The sequence below is a fragment of the Xiphias gladius genome, chromosome 9 (genome assembly GCF_016859285.1).
Source record: "Xiphias gladius isolate SHS-SW01 ecotype Sanya breed wild chromosome 9, ASM1685928v1, whole genome shotgun sequence".
NCBI classification, from domain to species: domain Eukaryota; kingdom Metazoa; phylum Chordata; class Actinopteri; order Istiophoriformes; family Xiphiidae; genus Xiphias; species Xiphias gladius.
In genome coordinates, this window is record NC_053408.1 from 19,363,098 (window position 1) to 19,389,286 (window position 26,189).

Genomic DNA, 26,189 nt, shown 5'->3' on the forward strand with positions numbered 1-26,189 from the left:
GAAAGCAGTTGTATAATGTCTTCTGTGGCTCTTGAGGAAGCTTTGCCAAGCCAAATGACCCCTGATGACGTCATCCGGGTTTATTATCGTCATCGCCATCATCATCTCTGTTGAGGCTTGGAGTCTACAATTACAAACTTGGGGCATGGAGTTTGAAGTACATGGGCATTGCTATTGTTTGCACAATGACAAATTTGGGATCCAGCATTTTGTGGATCTTAAAATAAAAGGTTAATAGGTAATAAAAGTCAGGATATCTCAGCCTCTCATCATTAAATCCCTGATAATGTAATCAGGGTTATCTGGACTTGGCCTTGGAGACTGCAAATTTTTAAAGGAAGCCTGCATTACAAACTGGGGGCATGGGGCTTGAAACATTGATGAAGTGTCTAATAAATGAAAGAATGAAGATTTTAATGAAGCTGTTGGTTGCATTATGGGAAATGTGGCCCACACTATGGACAAAAAGTCAAGATATCACTGCCTCCGTTCAATCAATTTTGACCATCCTCTTTTTTTTCTTATCTGCCTCTTGTGAGTCTCCCACCTCAATGGAAGTGTAACACTCAATCACCGGAGCACTGCCTCAAGTGCTAAGATGTCCTAAAATTTCAGTAGTAACAGGAGGTTACTCCCTCTGAATCACATCCAGCTTCAGATTGTTGCATTAACGCAACCCCTGTCAAATCCTGCAAGGTGTGATTAACATTGAAGTGCCCCAGGTTTGACTGTAGGGTAGTTACTATTTAGAGTTTAGTATGCATTTTGCATGGGAAACGTGTTCTCTGCATTAGATTAAAAAACAAGGAATGCGACCACCAGATGAATGGAACCAAAAAAATTCCCGTATCACCAGCAATAAAAAAGCCTATTGATATTTAAACACGCTGAGGTGAGTCATATGTGATCCCAGAATTCCATCGTTTGCATGTCAAACAATGAGGGTCTTACAAGGCTAAAGAAATCTAGTAATCCCACTTGTGATCTGTACGCAGCCAGAAGATGGAGTCGTGAACGCAGAAATGTTTGGTCCTTTGGTTCATTCGGTTCACGGTGCACAGGAGGACGATTTTCTCTGCCACGGGCTGTTGTGCGTTGGAGTTGACTATCTTCAAATTTTATCCAATAGTCTTCCTCAACTATGGCGCCGTCGAACGACTAAGTAACTGACTTAAAAACTGAAACCGTGCTTCTCGGGGAGGGTTTTATTTTGAAAGTTGTCCTGTGCGTGTGCGGGTGTGTGTGTGCACTTGGCACCTCCAAGCAGTTGCGCTCTCGACGCACATCTGGAGAGCGGGTTCGTTGTGAATTTGAAACAAACTGCCTCCTCCTGCGGCACGCGGAAGAGATCAGTTACTGTATGATATAAACTGTAACCAGATTGCTCTTTTTGAACTGTTGTCATTCAACTATATTTATCCCATCTGACCGTTTCACGTGCCAGAAACAGTGTGAGCTGTAACTCGAGCTGTCGTGGTTGGACTGGACAGCCCGGTTACAGCAGCCCCAACAGCTGGATGAGGGCTGGAAACATCTGCAGCGCGTACAATGAGGCAGCAACTGAATGGCTTTCTGCTGCCTGTCCTGGATGGAACATCCCTGGAATGAAGCAAAGCGGTTTGCGTGCATCACAGGCTGGTGGGACTATATTGACGTAAAGAAATCAGCAGCCGGTTTAACGTGAACAGAAACACCCGAGAGGATCAGACAGGAATGAATCAGATGAAATTTTCCCCCGAGGAGTTGCGTTCTCTTCCCCCAAGACCATCGGGTTTATCCGCAGCTTCTCCAAAAAGACGGTTTGTCAAGCTGGGGAGGAAGATTAGTGATGGCTCTCAGCAGTGAGTATGAACAACTGGACAACAATCAACAAGCCTTTACATTTTGTACAAATGAACTCCATGAGAGTTGTGGTGACTATTTTGACTGGAAAATAGACAAAAGTTAAGTGTTTTAATTGGTTAAGGGGAGACTTACATAAAGCTTATGATTTAATGGAGTGAAGAGGAAAGGTTAAAAAACACTAAACTAATATATTTTAAACAACCCTACTCAACTAAAGAATACAATGAGGTACTTCTCATAAACATCTATCCCCAACAGTATGATGCATTAAAACTACTAAACCACTGACAATCTGCTCATGTGTCTTCACTCCATCATAATCATCATCATCGTTCTATCATAGAGGTACAACAGTTTCACTAACTTCCTTAATCAGAAGTTTGAGATTTTTTATGTCCAAGTGGTGGCGTAGTCGCGGAGAACCTTTGAACCATAGTGATAAGAAGCTTACAAGGTTGGTCGGAATAAACAAGGCTTCATTATTTCATTAATGTGCTGAGGGAAGCTGAGGGACCAAGGTGAAGGAGCACTGTGTTGGGGACAGACATGTATGTATATACTGCATTTTAGTATGGTGATAGAACTTTGTGATTAGCGAGACTGATCCCAATACACTACATTTTATGGTAGAAATGCTACCCATGCTTCTGTTTTTCCTTCTACTAAACTTTTTTTCCTTGTCACCATTATATTTTCTTTACTTTACTGTATCCTTTGCAGTTGCATCAATTGTAGTTTGTCATTCTGTTCTCTTTTACATCACTCAGCTTCTTCCTTTTCTCTCCTTTATTGAACCATTTATCTCTCCTCTTCCCCCATCCTTCTCTTAACTTGAGGTTGAGAAACAGTTCATCCCAGTCTGGAAATTTCCACCTCTCTCACTTCCTCCTTATAAGTATGTCAAAGTCACAGGTAAAGGCACAGATCAGCTGGTAGGGATGCAGTGTCTTGCTCGGGGGCACTTCTTCAGGATAGGTCTTGATGGAGGACTCTCCTTCTTTGATCAGATCAGCTTCATCCACTGGCAGTTCATCCACCAGCAGGTCAGCCGAGGGCGTGGCCATCAGACAGCCCAGCAAGAGCTGCATCCGTCGCCATACCAACCGCCTCTCAGGTGTCTTCCTTCGTAGCCCCGTCTCCAGCTCAGGCTCCATGGCGCTGACAGCAGGTCTCAGGTCATCACTGTCTGTCCAACCTAGGAAAGACAGCAGTACGTCACATTGACTTTACTTTTCTCCTTGCATATTTGTACTGTCATTTTGTTATAAGATTGCTGGTGCTATGTGTAGCATTAATAAATCATTGCTCTATTCATTTTTAGATATTACTTTAAGTGAGCCATAGATTTTACACATAAAGGTTTACTAGTCACAGGGAGTAGTCTGAGAAAACAGTTGTCTTTTGTGGCTATGGAGGAGCTGTCTAAAGGCTCGGAGAATAATCCTGTCAGTGTCATCGGGGTTATTCTTTAAACTTAGATTTAGAGACTACAAATATACCACAGACAAATCTGCATTACAAAGTGGGGCCATGAGGTTTGAAAGATGAGGGCATTTGACAGGCAGGAAGGGTCTGACAAAATGATTTTATGGGTTGAATTATGGGAATTGTAGGATGCAGTATTTTTGGAGTTTGCTATGGGAGGGGACTCTAATTAGGGTAAACAAACAAAATCATTATTGAGAAAAGTGGCAGTATTTAACACTGCATTTCACATTGTGTTGAGATGAAAGGGAGGCACACACCGATCAGCCACAACATTAGGACCAGTTACTGGTTTTGATGTTCTGGCTGAATGGTGTATATATCCTATGATCTGTATAGTACTTTAACACTTGAAACCTGACATGACAAAGTATATATACAAATGCCACTATACATACTTACATTGCTAGATTTTAAAATGTGGTTTTGATTGACACTACTCCTGTTGGTACGCACCACTGTTTTATTGTATACAAACATCCAACAGTGCCCTGTGAAGACTGATGGATAGTGGATATATTATATTAGTATATCTGGTATATACTGATTGTCTTTGCAACTGGACTGATGGCAAATGTCTGTCTTTGTGCTCATGAACCACAACTAAAACCCAGCAGTAAAACTTTCCTATGTTGCCATGTCATGTCATGCAGTGATCTCTGCGGGTGCTTTAATTGCGGAAGACCCATCTGAGCTGTCCAATCAGATAACTGCTCCAGGAATCCTGAAGATCTTTGGAAATGAAATCTGTGAAGGAGCTCACTATAAGAGCGTCCTGGCCACCACACACTCCAGTGCAAGAGAACTAGTCAAAGAGGCCCTTGAACGGTAAGACCATGTGTTATCTGTGCACGTGTGTGTGCGTCTGCTTACCATATGTGTCTTCTTTGTATTTGTGTCCTTGTGTGTCAGGATGAGTTATATGTCTATCCACATGCTTCCTTTGCTGCAATACACCTTTGTGTTACAACATTTGTATATAAAAGCAGTCAGAAAGATCTCTGATGCACATAAGTCTGGCCATTGATGAAAGGTTAGAATGTTCATGTTCAGGGTCGACTTGACCCGTTGTTCTGTTTGTTATAATTGCAGTACAGTGCACGCAGTGTGTATGTGTGCCAAATAGTTTATTTAGTAGTTCTGAAAAGATCGAGAGAAAACCCCAGATATGTGTGAAAGACAGCTAGTGTCGGCCTCGGCTCTGAGGTAGCCTCTGCAAGGATGAATGTCTGTCAGGCTTTGCTTATGTTTCAACCAAAAACATAATGGAATGATGAACACAAGTGGTATTCAGCTTAAAGAGAAATTTACAGTGAAATTTAGCCATATCGCACAGTTAGTAATGGGTTAGCTCTGGTGAGTCAGCAGTTCTAAATGTTTGCATATTAAATTGTTTTTTATTAAAGCTCCTCTAATAAATAAGGTTAGATTCATAATGGATAAAATGACTACATACTGTATGATGTGAAAGGAGTTGCATGTAGTGACAAACCCATAGATTATTGCATGACTGTGCAGTTCCCCTTAGCCTTAAGAAACATTTCAACATCTTTGAGCTCATTATTTGGGTTTTAAAGACCAACACTTTTACACTACATTATGCAAGATCTGGAAATCAAGCTAGCACTAGCATGAGACTTAAAGTAAACCACTGTGCTCCTTCTACCCCTCCCTCTCACTGCTCCGTTTGCTCCGCCCAGACCTTCACCTACATCCCAGTCGTGTTGATTGTCTCAGATAATGCAGGAATCTGGAACTTGCTAGCCTGTGAGTCAGACCTAGCGACATCTTCCAGCAGCTAATTCTAGGGTGAATCCTTGGTTCTCAATAATAGTAGACCAGAAGCTTGTTCCTGCATTGATTCACAGCTGTGAGCTCCCACCCCTGACTTTGGTCTTCTCTGATTGGTTACAGCGATAGCACTCTGTGACTCAGAAATGCCAGTTACACAGAAATATCTATCTGACGTTTGCTAACATTAGCTACCATTAGCTACCATAAGCTACTGATCATACCAGACCAACTACGAATGTAGCAAAAAAACCCCGCATTTAATTAAACAAGGGTCCGTTTTGCAGCTTGTAAGAGGAATGATGTATCCCTTTTTCTTTCAAAGTCAAATAGTCTTCCTTTGTTGTCCCTATGTGTTGACTTGTTATGTATTTATATCTGCCTTCAAGTTATTCAAAATCATGGCATATGTTTTTGAGTTAGAATTAGACTGTCTTGGAGAAACTGATGCAATCTATGTTGCTTTTAAGTGATTCAGTTCAGTATCCCTGGGTCGAAGCTTTGGGTTTATAGATGAGTAGTGACGTGCATTGCTCTCTACCAGAGTGTCTTTTCTGATAGTACCACTAAGAGTCTGTGATTTTCAAATCCTACACATAGGGACATTAAGTAGAGTAGATAGTTATCAATGGTGATTTACATTCAAGAACTAATATGTTTCCAAAAGTACACTAATGCTTTTCGAGTGCTAAATTCATTTTATCCAGCTGTTTTTACCATTTTGATGATTATATTTTACTCGACTGTGTCATACAGGTATGGCTTGGGCAAGGAGGAGGCAGAGTCCTACGTTCTCTGTGATACCATTGGCTCCATTGGTGAGCATCAGTGGAGGACTGAAGGGTTCAGAGTCGTCGGCGACAATGAGAAGCCCCTCCTCCTGCAGTCACTATGGAAACCTAGAGAAGGCCTTGCTAGAAGGTTCGAAATCCAGAGGAGGAGCTCAGTAGAGGAGAAGACTTCCCAAGACAAAGACACCATCACTGCTGGTACAGTGTCTGACTTTAGCACTTTGGTGCTTTGGGGACGGATCATTTCACAGCATACCACATCCTAATTCAGCGTGTCTGGATGTCCTAGAAAATAGTTTTTACCATTAAATAAAGCATTGTCAGTATAAAATCCAGTTTTAGAGTTCTCACAGTAAAAATGTGGTTTGTTGGCACGCTTTTTTTCCAGTGAAAATCAGCCAAGCCACACAGACCAAACTATATTTTAATAGGTCTACAATTTCTTTTTGTTCGGTCTTTTCAAATTCTGTTATAAATTTGGGCTTATATTTCATTCTTACTGCCATTACAAAGGTCTAGGGAAGTTTAAATTTAATGAACATTACAGACATGCTTTGACTTAATTAAAGTTGTTCCAGTTAGAAACCCTTTCTTTAAGACTTTATTGTTTAAACAAAAACGCCTTAAAAGCTATGCGTGGCAAAATCTCCTATCCACTGGTATTTACAATGCAGGATGCAACAGAGATATACCCCAAACTTTCCATAGACGCTTGACACAAACACTAAATGGACCTGCAAATGTGCAGGGTGGACAACTTTCTGTCATTTCTACTATGATTTCCACTGGAGGCCCTGGCTGTGGTTGATACAGCTGTGGTTATGGTGTAAGAGTGTGTCCTGTTTGGTGCTTTGCTTTTATGAATGACGCAGCTTGTGATAGCCTTCTATCAGTGCCAGCTTGTGGATGCAGGCTGTGTGGATGAACCTTTTTTTTTTTAATTTCCATGGGCTCTGTCTTTCTTTCCACTGAGGTCTGTTTCCTGTATGGGGCTTCTGTGTTGACTCTGGCATAAACACATGATGTACAAATGACCGAGCACACACAGGCTCACACACACACTCACCTTACTCCAGGGAAAAAAACGGGTGTTACCCTATCACCACATTCCATTACCCCTGTGCTTAATGTATTTGTATAGCAGCTCAATTAGCACATAGCTTTAACAGCATTCCCAACCCTCTTATTTGTTTATTCATCTCCCTGTTAGGTATCAATGCCCAGGCTCGTAAGCTGCAGAAGAGCCGCTCCAGAGTGACCTCCACCCTCATAGATAGGACTATGGGTCGAAGCCACAAACTGTGGAGGAGCAAAAGTGAGATGGACCTCTTAGATTCTGATAAAGAGACCAAACGGGACACAGATCATGATAAATTTGTCAAGGAACGAAGCGAGAGTCTGAACCAAACCTCACTGCAGAGCTACGAGTGCCCCAAAATAAGCACAGAACAGAATCACATTCACAGCCTCGCAATTCCCTCCGTGGGGTCCCAAGCCAAAACAGAGACCCTCTGTCTGCCGAGGCCAAGAGGCGAGCGGGAAGGAGAGGAGTCGGAGAGGGAGGAGACGGAGAGCAGCGACGATAACACCACACAGTACTCCATTCACCCTCCTCATGACTGTCCATACCTGCTGCTGCTGCAGGGCTGCAGCCCCGCACAGGTATCTCATTCAGACACACACTCCACAATTGACTGTTTGCTAACCCATCCCCCGACCCTGACTGTCATAGTTTAGCAAACATAACAAGGCACATCGGGCCTATCAAGCTTTGGATTTCTCCACGTTGAAGTAGTGCATGTGCAGCTTTAGTAAGAGCGATGCTCTATTTAAAGGATTTGGAGGGTGGTGTACTTTTTTTAACCACTTACAAAACCAAAAACACAAAAGCAAAGGTGTAAGGAATAGATCAAATACTGTCTTTATCTGCTCTAACATAAGCTGTAATCGTTAGATGTTCAGCGAACTAGCTTACTCCCCACAGAAGTAGGTGTTATTTCCAAGGCCAGGGAGCACATCACATATTGAGTTTTTATGGTTACAGGTTATGTAAAAAAAAATTCTCCATTCACAGCTAGCATTTCCACTGTGTAGCATGTCCTCATTGTGTGGGAGCTGGTGCTGAGTACTATCAGATTTTAGGCTAGTTAGCAACAGTGTCCTGTGCTTTATCGGATTAGGGAAATTCACACTCCAGCAACTCCAGCTAACTTTACCTTTGCCAAACAGCCCAGGTAGTCCTCAACCTAAAAGATTTTTCTCTTGTAATGTCACAAATGAACGTAACATTTAAAAAATATTTTAAAAAATATTCAAAAGTTTAAGCTAACCAAATATGGATATGTTAGAACAAGATATGATCATACATTTTGTCTAGTCATACTTACAGGACTAATACTTGAACAATCTTTCCTTTATTTATAACAATCTTTGCTTTATGCATGTCCTAGGCAAAAGTCAGCAACCTCACAGTTGATGGAACACATTAAAAAGTCAGCTAGCAATTGACTTTTTAGACAGTTCATGGAGTTAACGTTAGTTTAACTTAGCTTAGCTACAGCTGACAAACTCTGCCGGCACAGTCATCATTTCAGCCGGCAAAATAGATGTTCATCGGCTAAAAATGAGGCCTGCTTTTGTCTACCTCTGTCTAAAAATCTGGGCCCATTGTTTAAAAAAAAGAGCAGTGAATTTTGATGGTAAATCTGTCACCATTATTATTGTAAACTGCATGCACTGTGCAAGAACAGAAAGCTTCACAAGTGTAGCAACAGAAACTAAGGGTGGCAGGCTCAGCAAAAGGTCAATTCCACCGCATACATGCAGGCTGATTTTGCCCTCTTTACAGAATGTTCACATATTCATTGTTTTATATTCAAACAGATTAGGGGAGTACATATTGCATTATGCCCTTTACTCACTATTATACACAGTATGTCAGAGCTGCAGTTCTAACAGCCTGTTTTGTCAGAGTAAAGAGAGAGACTGAGGGGAGAATCATCATGCAAAAGGTCATAAACTATATGCAGAAAAAACTGTCAAAACACTGATCAGGAAACAGAAAAGGACAACTGTGGCACTGCTTCCTGACCGATTACTAGTGGTTTCTACTGGTGGACAACTGCCACACACATGGGGATATACACACAGAGACTAATTCTCATAGACTGCTGTTATTTTGACTCAGTCTCACAGTTGTTTTCCCAAAAGACCCTTCATAAGAATATAATCATCTACCACGAGAAATACTATTACGTAAAAAGTTTAGAGAGTTTATTTGTGAATTAATTCAGTCGGTTAAATCTGTCCAGTTGGAAAAGATAGGTATCATAAGGGGAATGTCAAACATAATAATCCCTGCACATTATGTTTGCCACTCACTGTGCTTTATAAAACATTGTTTGTCTAATCAGGCTTGGATCAAGACTGTAATTTTAATACCTCCACATGATCCGATTGTTAAGCTTTCACTGAGAGGGACTGTTGTTATGTAGCTGGTGGTGGAAGTAATAAATGTCAGCACCATATTAAATACCTAATTTTCTGCTCTTTGTCAATGATTGATGTAACAAAAAAAATTTGATTCAGTCTCACTTCAGGTTTTTACATTTTCTATTCCTATTGTTCAGAATTGCCTTTGTGTTTCAAGACCAAAATACACAGGCCTTAAGTTACGCATTAACAACTTCATTTTCAGTGGTTAACGTACTGAAATCCCTTAATTAAGTAAAAGTAGCAATTCTATAGTGTAAAAATAACTCAGTTACAAGAAATACATTCAAAGTTTTTACTTAAGTAAATGTACATAATTATTATTACCAAAATGTACTTAAGTATCAAAAGTAAAAGTACGCATTACACAGGATTGACTCTTTTAGAATGTGTACTATTACATACTATATATTATATTATTTGATAATTATTACTGATACAATTAAATGTAAGCAACATTTCAGTGTTGTAGCAGGCCGCAGCATAGCTTATTTTAACCAATTTATATACAGTTGGTTAGTTAAATCTATTACAATGCATCATATTTTATGAACGTTTTATATATTTCGCATTTAAAATCATCATTCTGCAAAGTAACTATTAAATAAAAACTAACTAGTCAAATGAATGTAGTGGAGGAAAAAGTACAATATTGTAGTGGAGTATAAGTATAAAATAACATCAAATGGAAATAGTAAGTAAAGTATGGTTGTCTTAAACTGTACTTAAAGTACTAATAAAAGTCTTTATATGATAAATTGGTCAAGTGACCCTGCTCATAGTGATAAACCCAGAGAGAATTATTGCCCAACTCTGCAGTTCAAGTGTAGCTTTGGAGCAATTCAGTTTCTTTCAGCTCACTGTTTTGGTTTTACGAACAGCAGCTTTACTGTGCTAATAGCTCTAATAAACACTATACACTACCTGGCCACCACCAAATAACAGATGTACAAATTTAACAACCAGCAGGTGAACACCATGTAGAATTTAGCAGCTAAAGAGTGAGATATTTTTTTTTAAGAGTTGGTGGAATCCAAAACCACAGGTAGGGAGGACCCATGTGCAAAAACACAGGCAGGCAGGTGCAGTGAAGGAACATTAATAGATAAAATGATGAGGACCGGGCTTACAGACCAATGGATGGAAAAGCAGGTAGGCAGGCAGACAGACAGGCTGACAGGCAGGATGGTACAGATAACAGGTCACTACACTCAGGTAGTGGAGCATAACACTTGACAAATGTTGGTAGATGAGACAAAGAGCAGGACACCTCGGACAGACCGTCCTCGGTCTAGAGAGCCGATGAGCAGGAAATCTTGGGCGGGCGGCCCAGGGGCTGGAGAGACGGAGAGCTGAAGACCTCAGGTAGATGGCCTGGGGGCTGGAAAGCAGGAGAGCTGAGAACATCAGGTGGACAGCCCAGGAGCTGGAGAGCAGGAGTGCTGAGAATCTTGGGTGGTTGGCCTGTTTGTTGGAGAGCAGGAGAGCTGAGGATCTTGAGCGGATGGCCTGGAGAATGGACAGATAGGCAGAGAAAATCCAGCAGATGGCTTGGAGGCAGGATAAACAGACAAAACTGGTCCAGCTGGCATCAGCAAAGGCAGGGCCCCTCCAGTTGACTTCAGCAAAGGCAGGGGTCCCCTCTGGAGGTTGGGCGGGCTGGTTGTCGGTATAGACAGTGTTGGCAGAGACGACAGTGGAAGAAGCGCGCCGGTTGTTGGGAACTGAGACAACAGCCTCAGGATTGGCTAGGATGGCTGACTCCGTAACACACTTGGCGTCGGCTAGGACAGCCAACTCAGGAACAGACAAGACATCAACTGGATCCCCCTACTCAGGAACAGACAAGATGTCGGCGGAGACGGCCAACTCAGGGGCCGGCTTGGGATCCAGCTGGGTGTTACCAATGTGGGTTGCTGGGCAGCCAAGGCTCTGGGTTGCTGGGCAGCCGAGAACCTGGGGCTGAGGCTTGGGCTGTTAGCTGGGAACCTGATGCTGAGGTTTGGGCCGGTAGCTGGTAGCCTGAGGCTGAGGTTTCCAGAGCAGGCAGCAGGCAAACAAACCCGTGACTAATCATGTGGGGTGTAAGCCAGTGATTAGCCAACATAGACGCATACTGGTGGCTAGCTGGCCAGAGGCTAGCCAACTGGGAGGCATGAGGCAAGATGGACAGTGGTTGAGGTAGCATGATCAGACAAAACAGGACACAGAGCATATTGATGATAAACTTCCACCTGTGGGATGCTACCTCTTGGGGAATTTCCGGTCCGGCTTCCAAAAGGTAGCTAGTGCCTCCAGGAAACCTGGCTCTTCGTGTAGGAAAATGTCTTTTGTAGCACCAAATTCCACTCAGGAAAATGGCAGGCCACGCAGGAGTTTGTCTGCTAGGTCCATGTTTGGTCAGATCTTACTGTTACAGCTCGTGGTAGGAGCACAGGCAGCGAGAACTCAAGCCCAGACATACAGGCAGGCAGGAGTGTGACAGTAGGGATGATAGGTCCAGAGGAGGGAACAAGAGAGCCCAAAGACAAATCCTGACACTAGCATTCAACAGATGACCAGAAACACAAATCCAAGCGAATACCAATGTTGCTCTGTGTCTGCTGGATGTGTAAATAGGCAGCTGTTTTCTAATACAAATAAAAACTATAGTTTGCTAACATGCTAACATTATAATACATAATATAATATATAAAATGTGAATGCTGTGTTTATGGTTGCACTTGCCACAAGTGGCCTAAAAATTAATCAGTGTAGGTATAGGAAACAGAAGAGAGACACAAGAGAAGCTAGCCGGTCAGTTTTTATGAGCAGTGATAGCAAACAACCTCCAGGAACTCATCCACAGAAAATCCAAAGTCTTTTAAATGGCTAATATCGATTCAGTTTTTTTCAGATTGTATGGTTACTTGTCATTTTTCCCTCCACTCAGGACTTTGTCATCTACCTACTTGCGGGGCCAAAAATTGTAATTGGACGGCAAGGTGATCATGAAGATGGGTCAAATCCCAATATCCTCCTGTTTGCCACCGACATCCTTCCAAGACACTGCTATTTTTATCGCCATAGTGTTGGTGGTCCCACCATACTCTGCCCTTGTCAGGATGCTGTGGTCACGAGGAGTGGTGAAGTGCTGAGAAAAGAAGTACAGCTTAGTCCTGGCGATGTCATCGGGCTGGGACAACGCTACCTGTTTCTTTTCAAGGATCCCTTAGCTTTGATGCACAAGGTAAGAAACTGGTCTGTCAAAAAGATGAATGCAGATTGCACATACATTATATATATCCTCTGTATTTGCTATATCAAATATCTGACAGATTTGTTTGTGTCCTAAAGAGGCTAAAAATTGTATTATGAATGGGATATTGACATTGTACATATAAATCATGCTTCACGTTTCTTTTGTCTTTCTTGGAAATGAAGGAAGTGGACTGTGCTGCTCCTGAGCCCAGCTTGTCTGTGGTCCCCTGGATGCTGGGTCACAGCACTTCTGCCACTACAACAAGTCATGCCACAGAAATGATCCTCTGCAATACCTGCATCTCAACCTGTGCTGACCTCCAGAGCCTAAGCAGCAAACAGCCCCTAAGCAGAGGCCCTCCATTTTTAAAATCACCTGAAGGCCACAGCCTGACTCTGAACTATGAGACAGAGGATGAGGATCGCATTGTCAAGGAGATAGTTGCTATGGGAATTGCCAGAGTCAAAGACAGACCACCGCTGACTGCAGCATTTTTGCTGTGCATGTGCATTCAGTATTCGTCTGCATGTCTTCATACCTCAGACCTGCGCAGGCTCCTGCTGCTTATTGCGAGTGGCGTTCAGAGTGCCATGTGGGTGAGTTGTGGTAAAACAGATGTTAGGATTCCTGCCACTATGGTAGGAGGTCTATTCACAATCTTTAAAGCTGCTCTAATTAGTATTTTTATATTAACAATGGATCAAGTGACTGTGCTTAGTGAGTCATTCATAGTGACCAACCCACAAAGAATCATCACCTATTTCTGCAGTTCCTTTCAGATATACAAAAGCATTTTAGTGTCTTTGAGCTCATTCTTTTGGTTTTACTGCCCTCAACAAAACTGTTTTGGTTCAGTCTCATTAGGGATTTTTCTGGAAAAATTGAAAAATCTCTAATAAACCCACTGTACACTTACTGCCCAGCACCAAATGTTATGGCCAGCTGGTGAACTTAGAGGAGCATTTAACAGCTAAAAAGGAGTCGATAGATATCAAGAGAGAGCTGAAAGAGAGCGAATGTGGCATTTATATTCATCAGGTGGCTAATTTTGATGCTAATGATCCTAATGTTGCTCACTGTCTGCTGGATGTGTAAGTAGGCAACTGTTTGTTAACACATTCGCCATAACAACTCGTTGGTGAGGTGATGATTTATCGTTGTGTTTACAGCCTGATGCGATGCCCCCAGGCCAAAAAAAAAAAAATCATGCAGCTTCAATGTCAACATTTTTACTTAATCGTGAGGCCGTTATTATTTCTTTACTATGTTTACATGCTTCCATACTGTGTTTTCTGACGTGTACACTGTACCTGATGGGTACTTAAAAACAACAGCAAACATAAAAAGTCAGTGGGGTCTACAGTTTAATTTTGCCCCTGGCGCCCCCTAACAAGTTGCTCCAGCGATTATATGTAATTTGAAACTAATTTGAAGAGTAAGTGGTTATATTTCACTGTCTGGTTTTAAGACCCTCTTCACTGCATTCGAGCCTGGTGCAGCCTGAGGACTTTGGTTTCTATTGGCTGTTCCAAAGTCTAGATTACAAACAAAAAGTGCTCCATTGTTTTCCATTAAAGATACTAGATGTGGATCAAACTGGCTGAGGGGTTTTAAGTTGTCAAATCTATTGTTAAACATCCTCCTGAAAAGTCAGTTTTATCGACATCTGAATGCACAGTAGTGATCTTTTTTAACTCTTTTTGACCTCCCTTTCTTGGCCTTCTTGATTTTATAGTAACTTTTAATACTTTTTGTCTCAATTTCCTGCTTTTTAGTATTGTTTTCCTTCTTCTTATAAATGAATATTGTTATCTCTATGTATTATCCCGCGTCTTCTGTTCTGATGCACAAAGCCTTTTTTGCCATCTTGCAGGAGCTCACCAAGGATCTAGCAGCAGTTCAACCTGAAGTGTAAGTGCGCCTTACTGTTTTTCTTCCACGATCACTTATGTTACACTTCACAGACAACACTACGGGTTTTTTATCCTGTCTTGCAGTCTCAGTAGTGAAGGCTCAAACTCAGAGGACCTCCAGCCTCTCAGCCTGTATGAGGTGATCTCAGGACTGCGCCCACTGGTGGTGTGGATGTCCAACAGTCTGGAGCTGCTGCAGTTCATCCAGTACCAGCTGCCTCTTATTCTGGAGTGGAGAACCAGAAAGGAGCAGGGACCGGAGGAGGAAGTAGAGAGGGAAGTTGATGAGAGCAAGGAGCTGGAGAACTTAGGTTAGTCACCTGTTGACCTTTGTGTGTGAAACGAAGAATACGTGACCAATTGAGCAATTAAGCTGCACTGTTAGTATATTTTTTCTGTTAAATTCCATCTGTTTTATCAGCTTAAATCGTGACCATCACGACAAGGATCTGCTTTTCCCGCTCAAAGTTATTTGTGGTTTGAGGGTTGGTTGCAGATGTAAAACGTTTGGGCACAAATAGAAGTGGGTTGAAAGTTAAGCTCTAAATACAAACGTTTTTCCTACTCACCAGAAACACTTCTATTCTCCATCTTCAGCTCCTTGCAACACTAATAAAAGACAGTTAACAGATAACTGATATTATAATATTTATGAATAATAAAGACAGTCCCAGCAACATTTATTTTTCTATCTTCCTGCCAAAATGTGCAAACACAAACAGCACCTTAATCATTTATACATATGTGCGTATTTGTGTGTGTATGCTATTCAGCCCTGTTGGAGCTTCGAGTGTCCTGTGTCCGTTCAGCCAGTGAGGAAACAATGGCCGTTCTGGAGGAGGTCATCATGCTTGCCTTCCAGCAGTGTGTGTACTACATCACCAAGGTGAGAGAACGACCGAGCACACAGGTGGAGGATACACATCATCTAAGTAGGTGTGTGTATGTGCGTTGTTTAATCACAGAAATTTGTTATGCTAAACCTTCGAGGGAAAGCATTGCATACAAGTTTCTCCCATGGGAAGGCAAACATCTACCTTTGCCGACATTTTCTGGCCAAGGGAGAAGCTTGTAACCAGGCTCGGTCTAGTCCACTCACTGATTATGATGTGTAGTTTAAGAAATGAAAATAATTACAGAGCAGCTGAGAATAAAGAGCCCAGTTAGCTGCTCTGACAGCTTTCTAATGGACCAACCAGCCACACTGCCAGACCACACTGGGGGCATTATGACATGGGAGAGAGACAAGACACCAAGGGCCTTTGTGTGTGTGTGTGTGTGTGTGTGTGTGTGTGTGTGTGTGTGTGTGTGTGTGTGTGTGTGTGTGTGTGTGTGTGTGTGTGTGTGTGTGTGTGTGTTTTGGGGGAGGATGAAGGAATCAAGCTTTACATTACAACCTCTAATATTTCGGTTGATCAGCAGTAGCAAGCTGTTAGGTTTACAAATGAAGTATGAGACACGTTTACGTTTATAAAACTGGCACACAAAGAAATGTGTTGTCCATATAAGCTACTGAAATATGGGGTAATCAGGAGCAGATGGTCCCCAACCAGTAATAGCTGTACAGGGTAAGATCTTAAAGCTGCACTAATCGATATTTTCTTATTAACAATGAATCAAATGACTGTGTGAAATTTGGCAATGGTTGCTCCTAGTCATGAACCCACAGTGAATTTTTACCTGATTCTACAGCTCCACAGAGTTTTTCAACGTTTTCAGCTCATTGTTTTTAGCGGAAAGAGGCTAAAGAGCCAGATATCTCTACAGATATTGGATTCCGTCAGTTGGCTGGAAACATGAGTCCAGATGAATGCTAATGAAGCTCTGCGTCTGCTGGACGTGTACATACTGTAGGCAAATGATTTTTCTATAACATCAGACATTATGACTTTATACAGGAGTAATATGTCAGTGTTATTGTTTGCAAGCTGTCCTGCCACCTGCAAATGACAAAAATATCTTTTAATGCAGCTTTAATTCTGATAATTGACACATTCTAGATCAACTTTAGTTGCTGAAATTAATTTCTTATGGTCATTTAGAGTCATTATTCAGGGTAATTGCAAGGAATGAATGAATAAAAAAGATTTGATCAAAACTCTCATAAACAGCAGTGAACATTCCTCTGCATTTCCTCATCACCCGTGCTGATAAGAAAAAGAAATTCTGGTCTAAAGACAAGTTTACTGGTGCCACAGGATTTTGCCTGTAAAGGCTGCCTATCTGTGGAGGTGAATAACATGGCTTTGCATGCAGAATTTGACTGTGCAAATTCATGTTGTTCTCTCAAACAGCAATACTTGGAAAAAGAGGGGAAAAAAAAGGTATTTCAGTGGAACCACAGCATCCAGTCGTGCGCAGTATCACTGAAGCACCACACCCATGACATGGAATTGTGCTAGGAAAGTTTCAGACAAATTTCCAGTGGAGCTTTGTGGGAGTGGATAAAAACACTGACCAAAAAATACTAATGAGGAGATTGATCTATTTAAGTCCATACAATGAGCTGAACTGGAAAAATCATAGCTGTTAGCCGGGGTGGATGTCAAATCAGATTCTCGCCTGCAAAGCCCAACCAAGATGTTCCACACCGGCAATGCCCACTTGATGAGCACAGGGCCACGGCAAAAGGAAGCCTTGTCGAGTATTGAGCTACATCGGAGATGCCATTAGCACAGCGCTGGTCTGACAGGAGCCGCAACCACATGTCCTGCCAGTTGGAATTCAGGTGGACTTTGTGCCTTTTCCCATGCAGGGAGGGATACATTAGATCTCAACAGAGGAAACTATAGGAATTCCTTAATAGTTGCTGTCCTGCAAGTTTGAGACAGCACATTTTTCGCTCAGTGCAGGAGGATGTGGTTATCTAACTACCTGCTCTCAGACAGCATACATTTTTCTTAACAAGTCTGAATGAAATGACTTCCAGATGTGGCTTGTCAGTAAATCCATAACTAATCCAGAAATTTAATACAGCATGTTCCTGAAGTTTTAAATTGCAGGATCTGATTTAAATTTGATGTTCAACTGACATGTTGCATTATAGTCTGAATTCCCCAGTCCTGGCAATTTATGAGCTTACAGATTTGCTGCCCTCCCGGCAATTCAGGGAGGCACGGGCTGGGTACCAGGCCCGGTACATTGGAGATGTTAAGTGATGCAGCTGTGGAATAACTGGATTAAAACGGCACAGGACAGAATGAATAAGATGGTGTTTATTTGGAGCAGGCTGAATCACACATTTCCCTGTGTGCTAAAGAATTTGTTCAGTCCTCGAGTAAGCTGGTGGGCTGAATATGTACAGGAATAATTTGTCCTGGAATATTCACTCCACGCTTTAAATTATGTCTGCAGAAAAATATCTTGTCAAAACCAAATTAAAGGAACACATGAATACTTAATGCAAGTGTGGCTGTGAATCATATGTTACATCTCATTTATCTAGAAGCCAAAGATCTTTGGCTGCACATTTGAGAGCTGTTTTTTTCTTCCTCTGGCTATAAAGGTGGGAAGGTTCAAACATATTTAGGAGGAAAACAGACAGACTGTGCGAGCTGTGTGATGGACCATTATCTTTTGTGTTGTAAGTACCACAATGATTTAAGAGTCTGAGTTTTCCATGAAATGGCTCGACAAAACCCTGAAATTCTGGTGTTCAGATGATCATAAGTTTGTTAACTTTTTCTCGAAAGCCTGGAAAAGGGGTAGGATATATATATGTCTTATTTACACGTTACATGTTTCTTGTTTCTATTATGTTTCTACATAATAATTTTTGTAAACTGAAACAAATGTCAAAAAGTCTGATTGTCGTCTTAACGCAGTTTTTTCTTATTTCCAAAAGCTGGATGCACATTTTAACTTGTAAACAGCCTTTTCAGATGTAGCAAGCCTTGTGTGGACATAGTTTCAGATGTTCTTGGTCTTGCCAGTTAATCCAGGCGTGTCGCCTCATCCATCATGCCTGTCACTTCACAGCAGGCTCTGATTCACTGGCAGACCAGAATTTAAGAGGAATGTGGTCGATTCACCAGGGTTAAGCTAGGGAGTAACCTGGCTAAGGCCTAATAGTTTACTCTCAAATTTATCCTTTGGCTTCACTAATGCAAAGACATGACACAGTGATTTATGTCAGTGCTTACTGTAGTATAGTAGTCAGACCCAGGATACAGTTTGACTCAGGAGAAAGCCTTTTTTTTTGTCCACCTTATGCTCCACTATCCAACAAGACAGTCAGTGACATTCATTCTACCATATTCAGTGCAAATTCAGATCTAAATCAAAACAGAAGTGGTATCCTTTTCTTAAATCTCTGTTTATTTTGGGCTATTTCCTTCTCGTCCATTCGATCTGAGTGTAATTGCAGTGAGATGGAAAACAAAAGGCGCCACTGGTGAGCAGCTATTCCAGCTGAAGACATGTCGTGATGAATACAGATGCACTCAAACAGGCCTGTGGTCAGGGTGTACATTTACTTGTCCCCCGTCACAATGAATGCACAAATAAGCAGACAACACAGAATACATACTTTATTTTTTGACTGTGGGATAATACGTGCCATGGATGCATGTGGTAACCTAGAAGCCAGCGTTATTAATGAATGAATCCTCTCTGGCTTGGCTCCGCTTAGCGACATTTTCCAACCAGAAACACTGCAACACTCTTATTTGGTTTACCGTTCACCCCTTTCCATTGTCTCATGTGTGATGGGAGCCCTGGCTTTTATGTTGTACCGTTCATGTTCAGCCTGCCCTGGTTACGGGGCCTTACAGTAAATGTAAACTGATCTGCTCAGGGTGGATTCCTTCAGAACTCCTCACTCAGCAGTCCTGTTGCAGCAGCCATGCCAAGCCCACATGAGCCGTATTCAGCTTTTCAGGAATGTGGCTCTACGGCTGCCCCTGGCCTCGGAAGCTTGGTGGGTGTAAAAGCAAGATCGGAGGGGATGTCTGTGTACAATTAACCCGAACAAAGCCATCGTTGTCTGGGCTCACTGTGAAGAGCAGCGAGGACCTTTGGCTGAGAGAGAGGAAATGTTACAGACTATCTCCATTTATTTCTACGATTGCTAGTTGAGTCGCACTAATCTTATATTAGCTTATGTTGTGGTGTGAGACACAGAGAGAGACAGACATGTAGAGGCAAAATGGGTGGTCTGAAATCTGGGTTAGAGGGTTACATGTTTTAGTTTATTCCAGTAATTAGAACATCCACCCCACAACATTAACTTTTCCAACCTCAAATTGACCCACAGGAATTGTCAACAATCTGCAGTTCCACATGGATAAGTGAGTCACTCTGAGCTGCGTAGCTCCCTTTATGACAACAATTTTGTCTTATCAGGTCCTGTACCCCATCCTACCTGGACTCCTGGACTGCAACCCATTCAGGGAGAGTCCTGGCGAGAGTGCTCGGGTCCTGGGTAGCAGTGGACTGCAGGTCCCCGGTGAGATCCAGCAGGTTGTGGAGGTCCTGAACGAGGCCTGGATACTATTCTCCGACTGTCAGCTCCATCCAGAGATTTCCTCTCAGCTCATTGGCTACCTCTTCTACTTCGTCAATGCATCGCTCGTCAACTCACTCATGGAGAGAGGTACTGGTGCATACAGTACTTTTGCCTACAAGGAGGAAAACACTCAGTCACGCCACCTATACACACACATAGTATCTAAATCTATCTGGGCCTGTGGGGCAAAAAATGTGTCAAAAGCCTAACCATTGATCAGTCAGATCACTGGAACAATAGTCATCAGTCCTACAGGATCCTGACAAGGACAAAAGACTTAACAATAAAGTCACAACTAATAACGAGCGACTGCAATTTTTCTGGGATCAATACAATCGCTTTGCTGTTCGTGTACATGTCCATGTGTCCAATTTGAGTTTTAAACAGAGCTTCTAACACAAAGGTTAGACGGTAAATAAACAATTAATGACGATTATAGCTGCATCTCGGCGGTAGATCTTTTTTCATCCCCGACAGGATTCCTGACAGTGTCGATGCTTTTGCACTTTCTTATTCCATCACTGCAGCTCAGAAACATGAGGCGACTTTGTGATAATGATAGGAAATAAAAACTAAACCCTCTGTTGTCTCGGTTGTCCACACAGCATTAACTGTTAATTAGTTCCCAGTGAATTCTAAAGGCAACATTTTGGTCAGGTAGCCCTTCCTTTTCCTCTTCCCTCTGCTTTGGCAGCCAGCTGTGCAGTTATAGGGGAGGCAATGTTGGTCCGTCCGTCAGTCAGACAGTTGGTCGGTCCACCGCTTTGGCCCAGACTGAGACATCTTGATGACTATTGCTGTACACAGATGTACAGTACACCCAGATGATGTATTCCAATGACTTTGGTGATCCCCTGACTTTTCCTCTAGCGCCACTATTAGGTGGCATTTTTCGTTTTTATTGAAATATCTCAACAACTGTTGAAGGGACTGCCTGAAATTCAATACAGTTGATGTCCAGTGGATGATTTGTAAAAACTTTGATCCACTAACCTTTCATCTAGCGGTATCAGGAAGCCAAAATTTTTGTTTATACATAAGTGTGGTTTTTGACCAAATACTTGAAAAACTAACCACATTCCCATCAGCCTCAGCTGCACTTTGAGTTTGCTGCCAGTTATAACCACTAAACATCCAACACAATTTTCAATTCCTTTTTTTTAAATAGTGCCAAATCATAACAGAGGTTATCTCAGGGCACTTTTCATATAGAGCAGGTCTAGACCGAACTCTTTATAGTTATATATAGAATATATAGAAACCCTGAACAGAATCCGGTTCATGGTGGGCGGCCATCTGCCCCGACCAGCCTGTGGGGGGGGGGCATAGTACAGTACAGGCACAACATAAAGATGTATAACAATAATGAGACTAATAATAATATTAATAATTATAATAATAGGGTGAATAGTAATACTAATAAAACTAAATATAACAATAGTAATGATAATAATAATAATAATTGAAGCAGTGGGTGCTGAGCAGGATCATGGGGGCAGTAGGTGGTTTGCAGTCAAAGATCCAGACGAGACAGCACAAAACTACGGGAGCGAGAAGACGTCAAGTTAGTAGTGAGCATTTATGGGATATGAACGCGTACAGATGGAGAGGAAGAGGAGGTGAAAGGAGCTTGTTGCATCATGGGAAATCCCCCGGCAGTCTGGACCTATAGCAGCATAACAAGGGGATGGTTCAAGACAAGCCTGAGTCAGTCCTAACTATAAGCTTTATCAAAAGGAAGGTTTTAAGCCTCCTCTTAAATGTGGAGAGGGTGTCTGCTTCCCAGACCCAAACAGGAAGAAGGTTCCACAGTAGAGGAGCCTGATAACTGAAGGCTCTGCCTCCCATTCTACTATTTGAGACTGTAGGAACCCAAAGCAAGCCTGAGTTCTGGGAGCATAGTGTTCTAGTGGGGTAATAGGGTTCTATGAGCTCTTTGAGATGTGATGGTGCCTGACCATTAAAGGCTTTGTAGGTGAGGAAAAGGATTTTAAATCCTATCCTGGATTTTACAGTGAGCCAGCGCAGGGAAGCTAACACAGGAGAAATGTGATCTCTTTTCCTAGTTCCTGTCAGTACTTGCGCAGCAGCATTCTGGATCAGCTGGAGAGTATTTAAAGATTTGTTGGGACAGCCTGATAAGGAGTTGCAATAATCCAGCCTAGAGGTAACAATAACATGGACTGGTTTTTCAGCGTCTTTTTGAGACAGAATGTGCCTGATTTTTACAATGTTATGTAGGTGAAAAAAGGCAGTCCTTGAAGTTTGTTTTATGTGGGGTTAAAGGACATATCCTGATCAAAGATAACTCCGAGATTCCTTACGGTGGTGCTGGAGGCCAGGGCAAAGCCATCCAGAGTAACTTTATCATTAGATAAGGTGTTTCTGAGGTGTTGGGGGTCAAGTACAATAACTTCTGTGTTGTCTGAGTTTAACAGCAGAAAGTTGCTGGTCATCCAGGTCTTTATGTCTGAAAAATACTCACTAGGGCACCAAATGTGGATTCGTCCGCAGCTGAAAATAGTCCCCATATTTGCACTGGAGAGTGTGTACAAAATACTACTGTTATATTTTTCTTTACACCTAAAGAAACTATATATTTGTGGCCATTAAACAAAAACCAAAAAACCCATGCAACAGCCTTGTGGGCCTGGGGCTGAGTGGGTCTGTCCACCAGATTTGTTGACGGTAAGAAAAAGATACGGTAGAACAGCACCGGCCAGATCCTTTAAGCTGTTAATTGTATGCTATTTTATTGTCGGGTCTACAGCAGAAACATTTGCGTTTTAGTATGTACTCCTCACGATACAGACGTGTTACATAGGGGAGGGGTTAATAGGTTTTTCAGGCACTGCCATGGCTCTTGGCGGCCACTAGGGGGCAGGGCAGGCACAACTAAACATGACTGTCACATTTTCTCTCTCGCTCTCTCTGTCGATTCCTGTCGTAGCTCCGCGGGTGCAGTCAAATAAAGGCATTAAAAACATTTGGTACTCGTAACATTTGCTCAGCAGTAGAGTGAATATGATTTGCCTTTTTTCTACTCATGTCATTTTTATGCCTTTATTTGACTGCACCCGCGGAGCTACGACAGGAATCGAGGGAGAGAGCGAGAGAGAAAATGTGACAGTCATGTTTAGTTGTGCCTGCCCTGCCCCCTAGTGGCCGCCAAGAGCCATGGCAGTGCCTGAAAGACCTATTAACCCCTCCCCTATGTAACACGTCTGAATCGTGAGGAGTACATACTAAAACGCAAATGTTTCTGCTGTAGACCCGACAATAAAATAGCATAAAAAAGGATCTGGCAGGTGCTGTTCCACTGTATCTTTTTCTTACCGTCAACAAATATGGTGGACAGACCCACTCAGCCCCAGGCCCACTGGCTGTTGCATAGGTTTTTAGGCTTTTGTTTAATGGCCACAAATATATAGTTTCTGTAACTGCAAAGCAAAATATAACAGTATTATTTTGTACACACTCTCCAGTGCAAATATGGGGACTACTTTCAGCTGCGGATGAATCCACATTTGGTGCCCTAGTGAGTATTTACAGCAACAGAACTGTTTATATGGGGCGGACTTAAAATATACAGTGTGGCTCAATAATATGTAATAGTTTTGGGAAAACAATGGAGCTCTGTGGCTCAGAGGAATAAGACAAATCAGACTTTGGATACAAATATAGTACTTGTTAGTTAGATACATTCATTGTTGGTTTTGATCATTTCATTGGGTTTGTTGACTATAAGAAAAATGTAGAATTTTTATTTATTTTATATAATTTTTTTATTATTATCCTCTGAATTTGTTCTTGGATAATTTTTTTGCTGTGGTAGTTCTACAGATTCTGGATTCTAGACACGTCTCATGGTAAAATCAGTTTGGTTTTTTTTGATAAAAAAACGGATGATAGATTTCAATGTGCACAGGTTGTCTGGAATAGTAGGCCTCAACATTCATGTGCAAAGACAAAAACAAACATTTTGCTGTAGACCGTAATGATGAGAAACCCAAATGAATGATTGAGGAATTCGTTTGGAAGATGACTTTCTCCTGATGTGTACACAGGCTCAGAACCAGGCTTCTACCAGTGGTCCAGAGGGGTGCGAATGCGGGCCAATCTTGACTTGCTCTTGGACTGGGCCCATGCAGCTGGACAGGGAGAGCTGGCCTTGGAGCACACACACACACTCTCGTCAGCTATCAATCTGCTGGCCACGCCTAGAAAGAATTTACTGCAGGTAAACACACACAGACACACACACACACACACACATACATCCTTGTTTTACTATATACATGGAGACCTGTCATTGACATAGTAGAATCCCTAGCCCCTCACCCTAACCTTAACCACCACAACTTAATGCCTAACCCCAACTCTTACCCCTAACCCTCACCCCAACCCTAACATTTCAACTTGTGGGGTCCAGCATTTTGGTCCCCACAAAGCTCTGTCTGACCCCATAAGTATAGTGGGCTCCTGTGTGTGGGCTTGTTTTACCCAAGCCCAGACACACACACACTCTCTCTCTCTCTCTCTTTCTGTCTCTCACTATGCACATTCAGCAGAGTTAGATTTATCCAACCACTTAATAATCACGAGAGACACGATTTTTTCTGCTGGATGGACAAAAAAATGATATCCTAAATGCATTATGCTTATCTGCCATGTTATTTCTTGTCCATCACAGATTGACTTTTATTTTGATATACTTTCTATGCCTAAGAATAGCAACCTTGAAATTTACTTGGAGTTAAATCAACAGCTTTCTGACAGAGTCTCAGGGAAAAAAAGTTTAACAGAAGACGTATATGTGTATGCGTATTTACAGTGCAACTGTTTTGCACTACAGCACAGTATACACCGGCTCATGTTATGGTGTTCATCCCTGTTCAGACCTGAACTAAAAAAAACACATTCAGAAACTGTAAACTCGTTTGATGCAAGGGCTAAATCCTCCCTGTAAACCTTGTAAACCATGAGCATAGACAAATCTGTCTACTCCTTCTCTAGACCAACGGTGAGGAAACAGGTGCTAAAAAATGTGGGGGAAAAAACACACTCTTCATGTGTGCTATGTTCACAAATTGGAACTGTTCTGATTTAATTGAGATACCTGACAATATATTAAGACAATATCAGCTGTCTTGACCCCACTGGTTAAATGTAGTCATATGACGGTATTATTTAATATTTTCAAATGCAGCATGAAGCAGTCCAAGGTACTTTGGTAATAAATTAGTAAGTGAATAATAGTAGACAAAAATATTTTAAATATATATAAAATAAAATTAAAATTAAAATTAAAATGGAAAAAAAAAATTGTTTTAACAAAATTGTAGAAAAATTATTTATATACAAAAAAAGATACAAAAAGAAAATAATAAATTTATCAACAAAAAATTGTGCTGCACAGTTCTTAAATAAAAAAAACAGTCACGAAATGAATAAACCTGAAGACAGAATCATCTTTTTCTTTTTTTCTTTACCTTCATGTGGTAAAAAGGCTTTACATACATTACTCATTCAACATTTTTTCTTTGTTTTTTTTTTTAGTGCAACAGTTTATTCTTACGAACACTGAAGACTAAGTTCCCCTTCCACAATCTCGCAAATAGTCAGCTGGCTGACCCTGAGTCTCTGTGATGATTCTCAGTCCTAGTGTCCTAGTGCATCTCCCCCATGACAGACTGGGCAGTCAGGAGCCCTCTCTCAATGGTCTCATTGAGAGGAATGTGCAGCATGACTTCTGGTGCCCTGTACCGTGTGGTCTGCACACAGACGCCACTCTCAACAGCAGACATGTGACAAGCCAGGCCAGGGTCAATAAGTTTCACTGTCATTGGCTGCTGCTGGCTGTCCATGACCATAACACTGACCATCGCCCTTCAGGTGGAACAGGGCTGTGGCCACCGGACGGATAACCACACCTTGCTGGTGGGAAGATCCCGGGAATGTCTGTCTTTCATGAAAGCATGCAGACTTTGATCCAGGAGTTCAACGTTTAGACAGATATGGTCCCAGTCAAAGAAGAAGCCATTCCACCTTATAATGTCCCACGTGTCTGGATCCAGACACCTCAGGCACTTCAGGATGCCAGTTTCCTCTTTGGCCTGGTGAAC

The 26,189-nt window shown here is 42.0% G+C and overlaps 1 protein-coding gene across 1 annotated transcript in view; it reads left to right on the forward strand.

Moving 5' to 3' along the window:
- The first annotated feature begins 1,713 nt into the window (after nt 1-1,713).
- Nucleotides 1,714-26,189, forward strand: part of si:ch211-176g6.2 (ras-associating and dilute domain-containing protein) — a 31,299-nt gene continuing 6,823 nt past the window's right edge. The window contains exons 1-12 of the mRNA XM_040135462.1: nt 1,714-1,838; nt 2,853-3,055; nt 3,984-4,158; nt 5,878-6,110; nt 7,123-7,574; nt 12,337-12,633; nt 12,828-13,241; nt 14,519-14,556; nt 14,652-14,869; nt 15,332-15,444; nt 19,902-20,151; nt 24,132-24,304. Of these exons, the coding sequence (XP_039991396.1) occupies nt 1,714-1,838; nt 2,853-3,055; nt 3,984-4,158; nt 5,878-6,110; nt 7,123-7,574; nt 12,337-12,633; nt 12,828-13,241; nt 14,519-14,556; nt 14,652-14,869; nt 15,332-15,444; nt 19,902-20,151; nt 24,132-24,304 (2,691 nt within the window). The remainder of the gene's footprint in view (nt 1,839-2,852; nt 3,056-3,983; nt 4,159-5,877; nt 6,111-7,122; nt 7,575-12,336; nt 12,634-12,827; nt 13,242-14,518; nt 14,557-14,651; nt 14,870-15,331; nt 15,445-19,901; nt 20,152-24,131; nt 24,305-26,189) is intronic.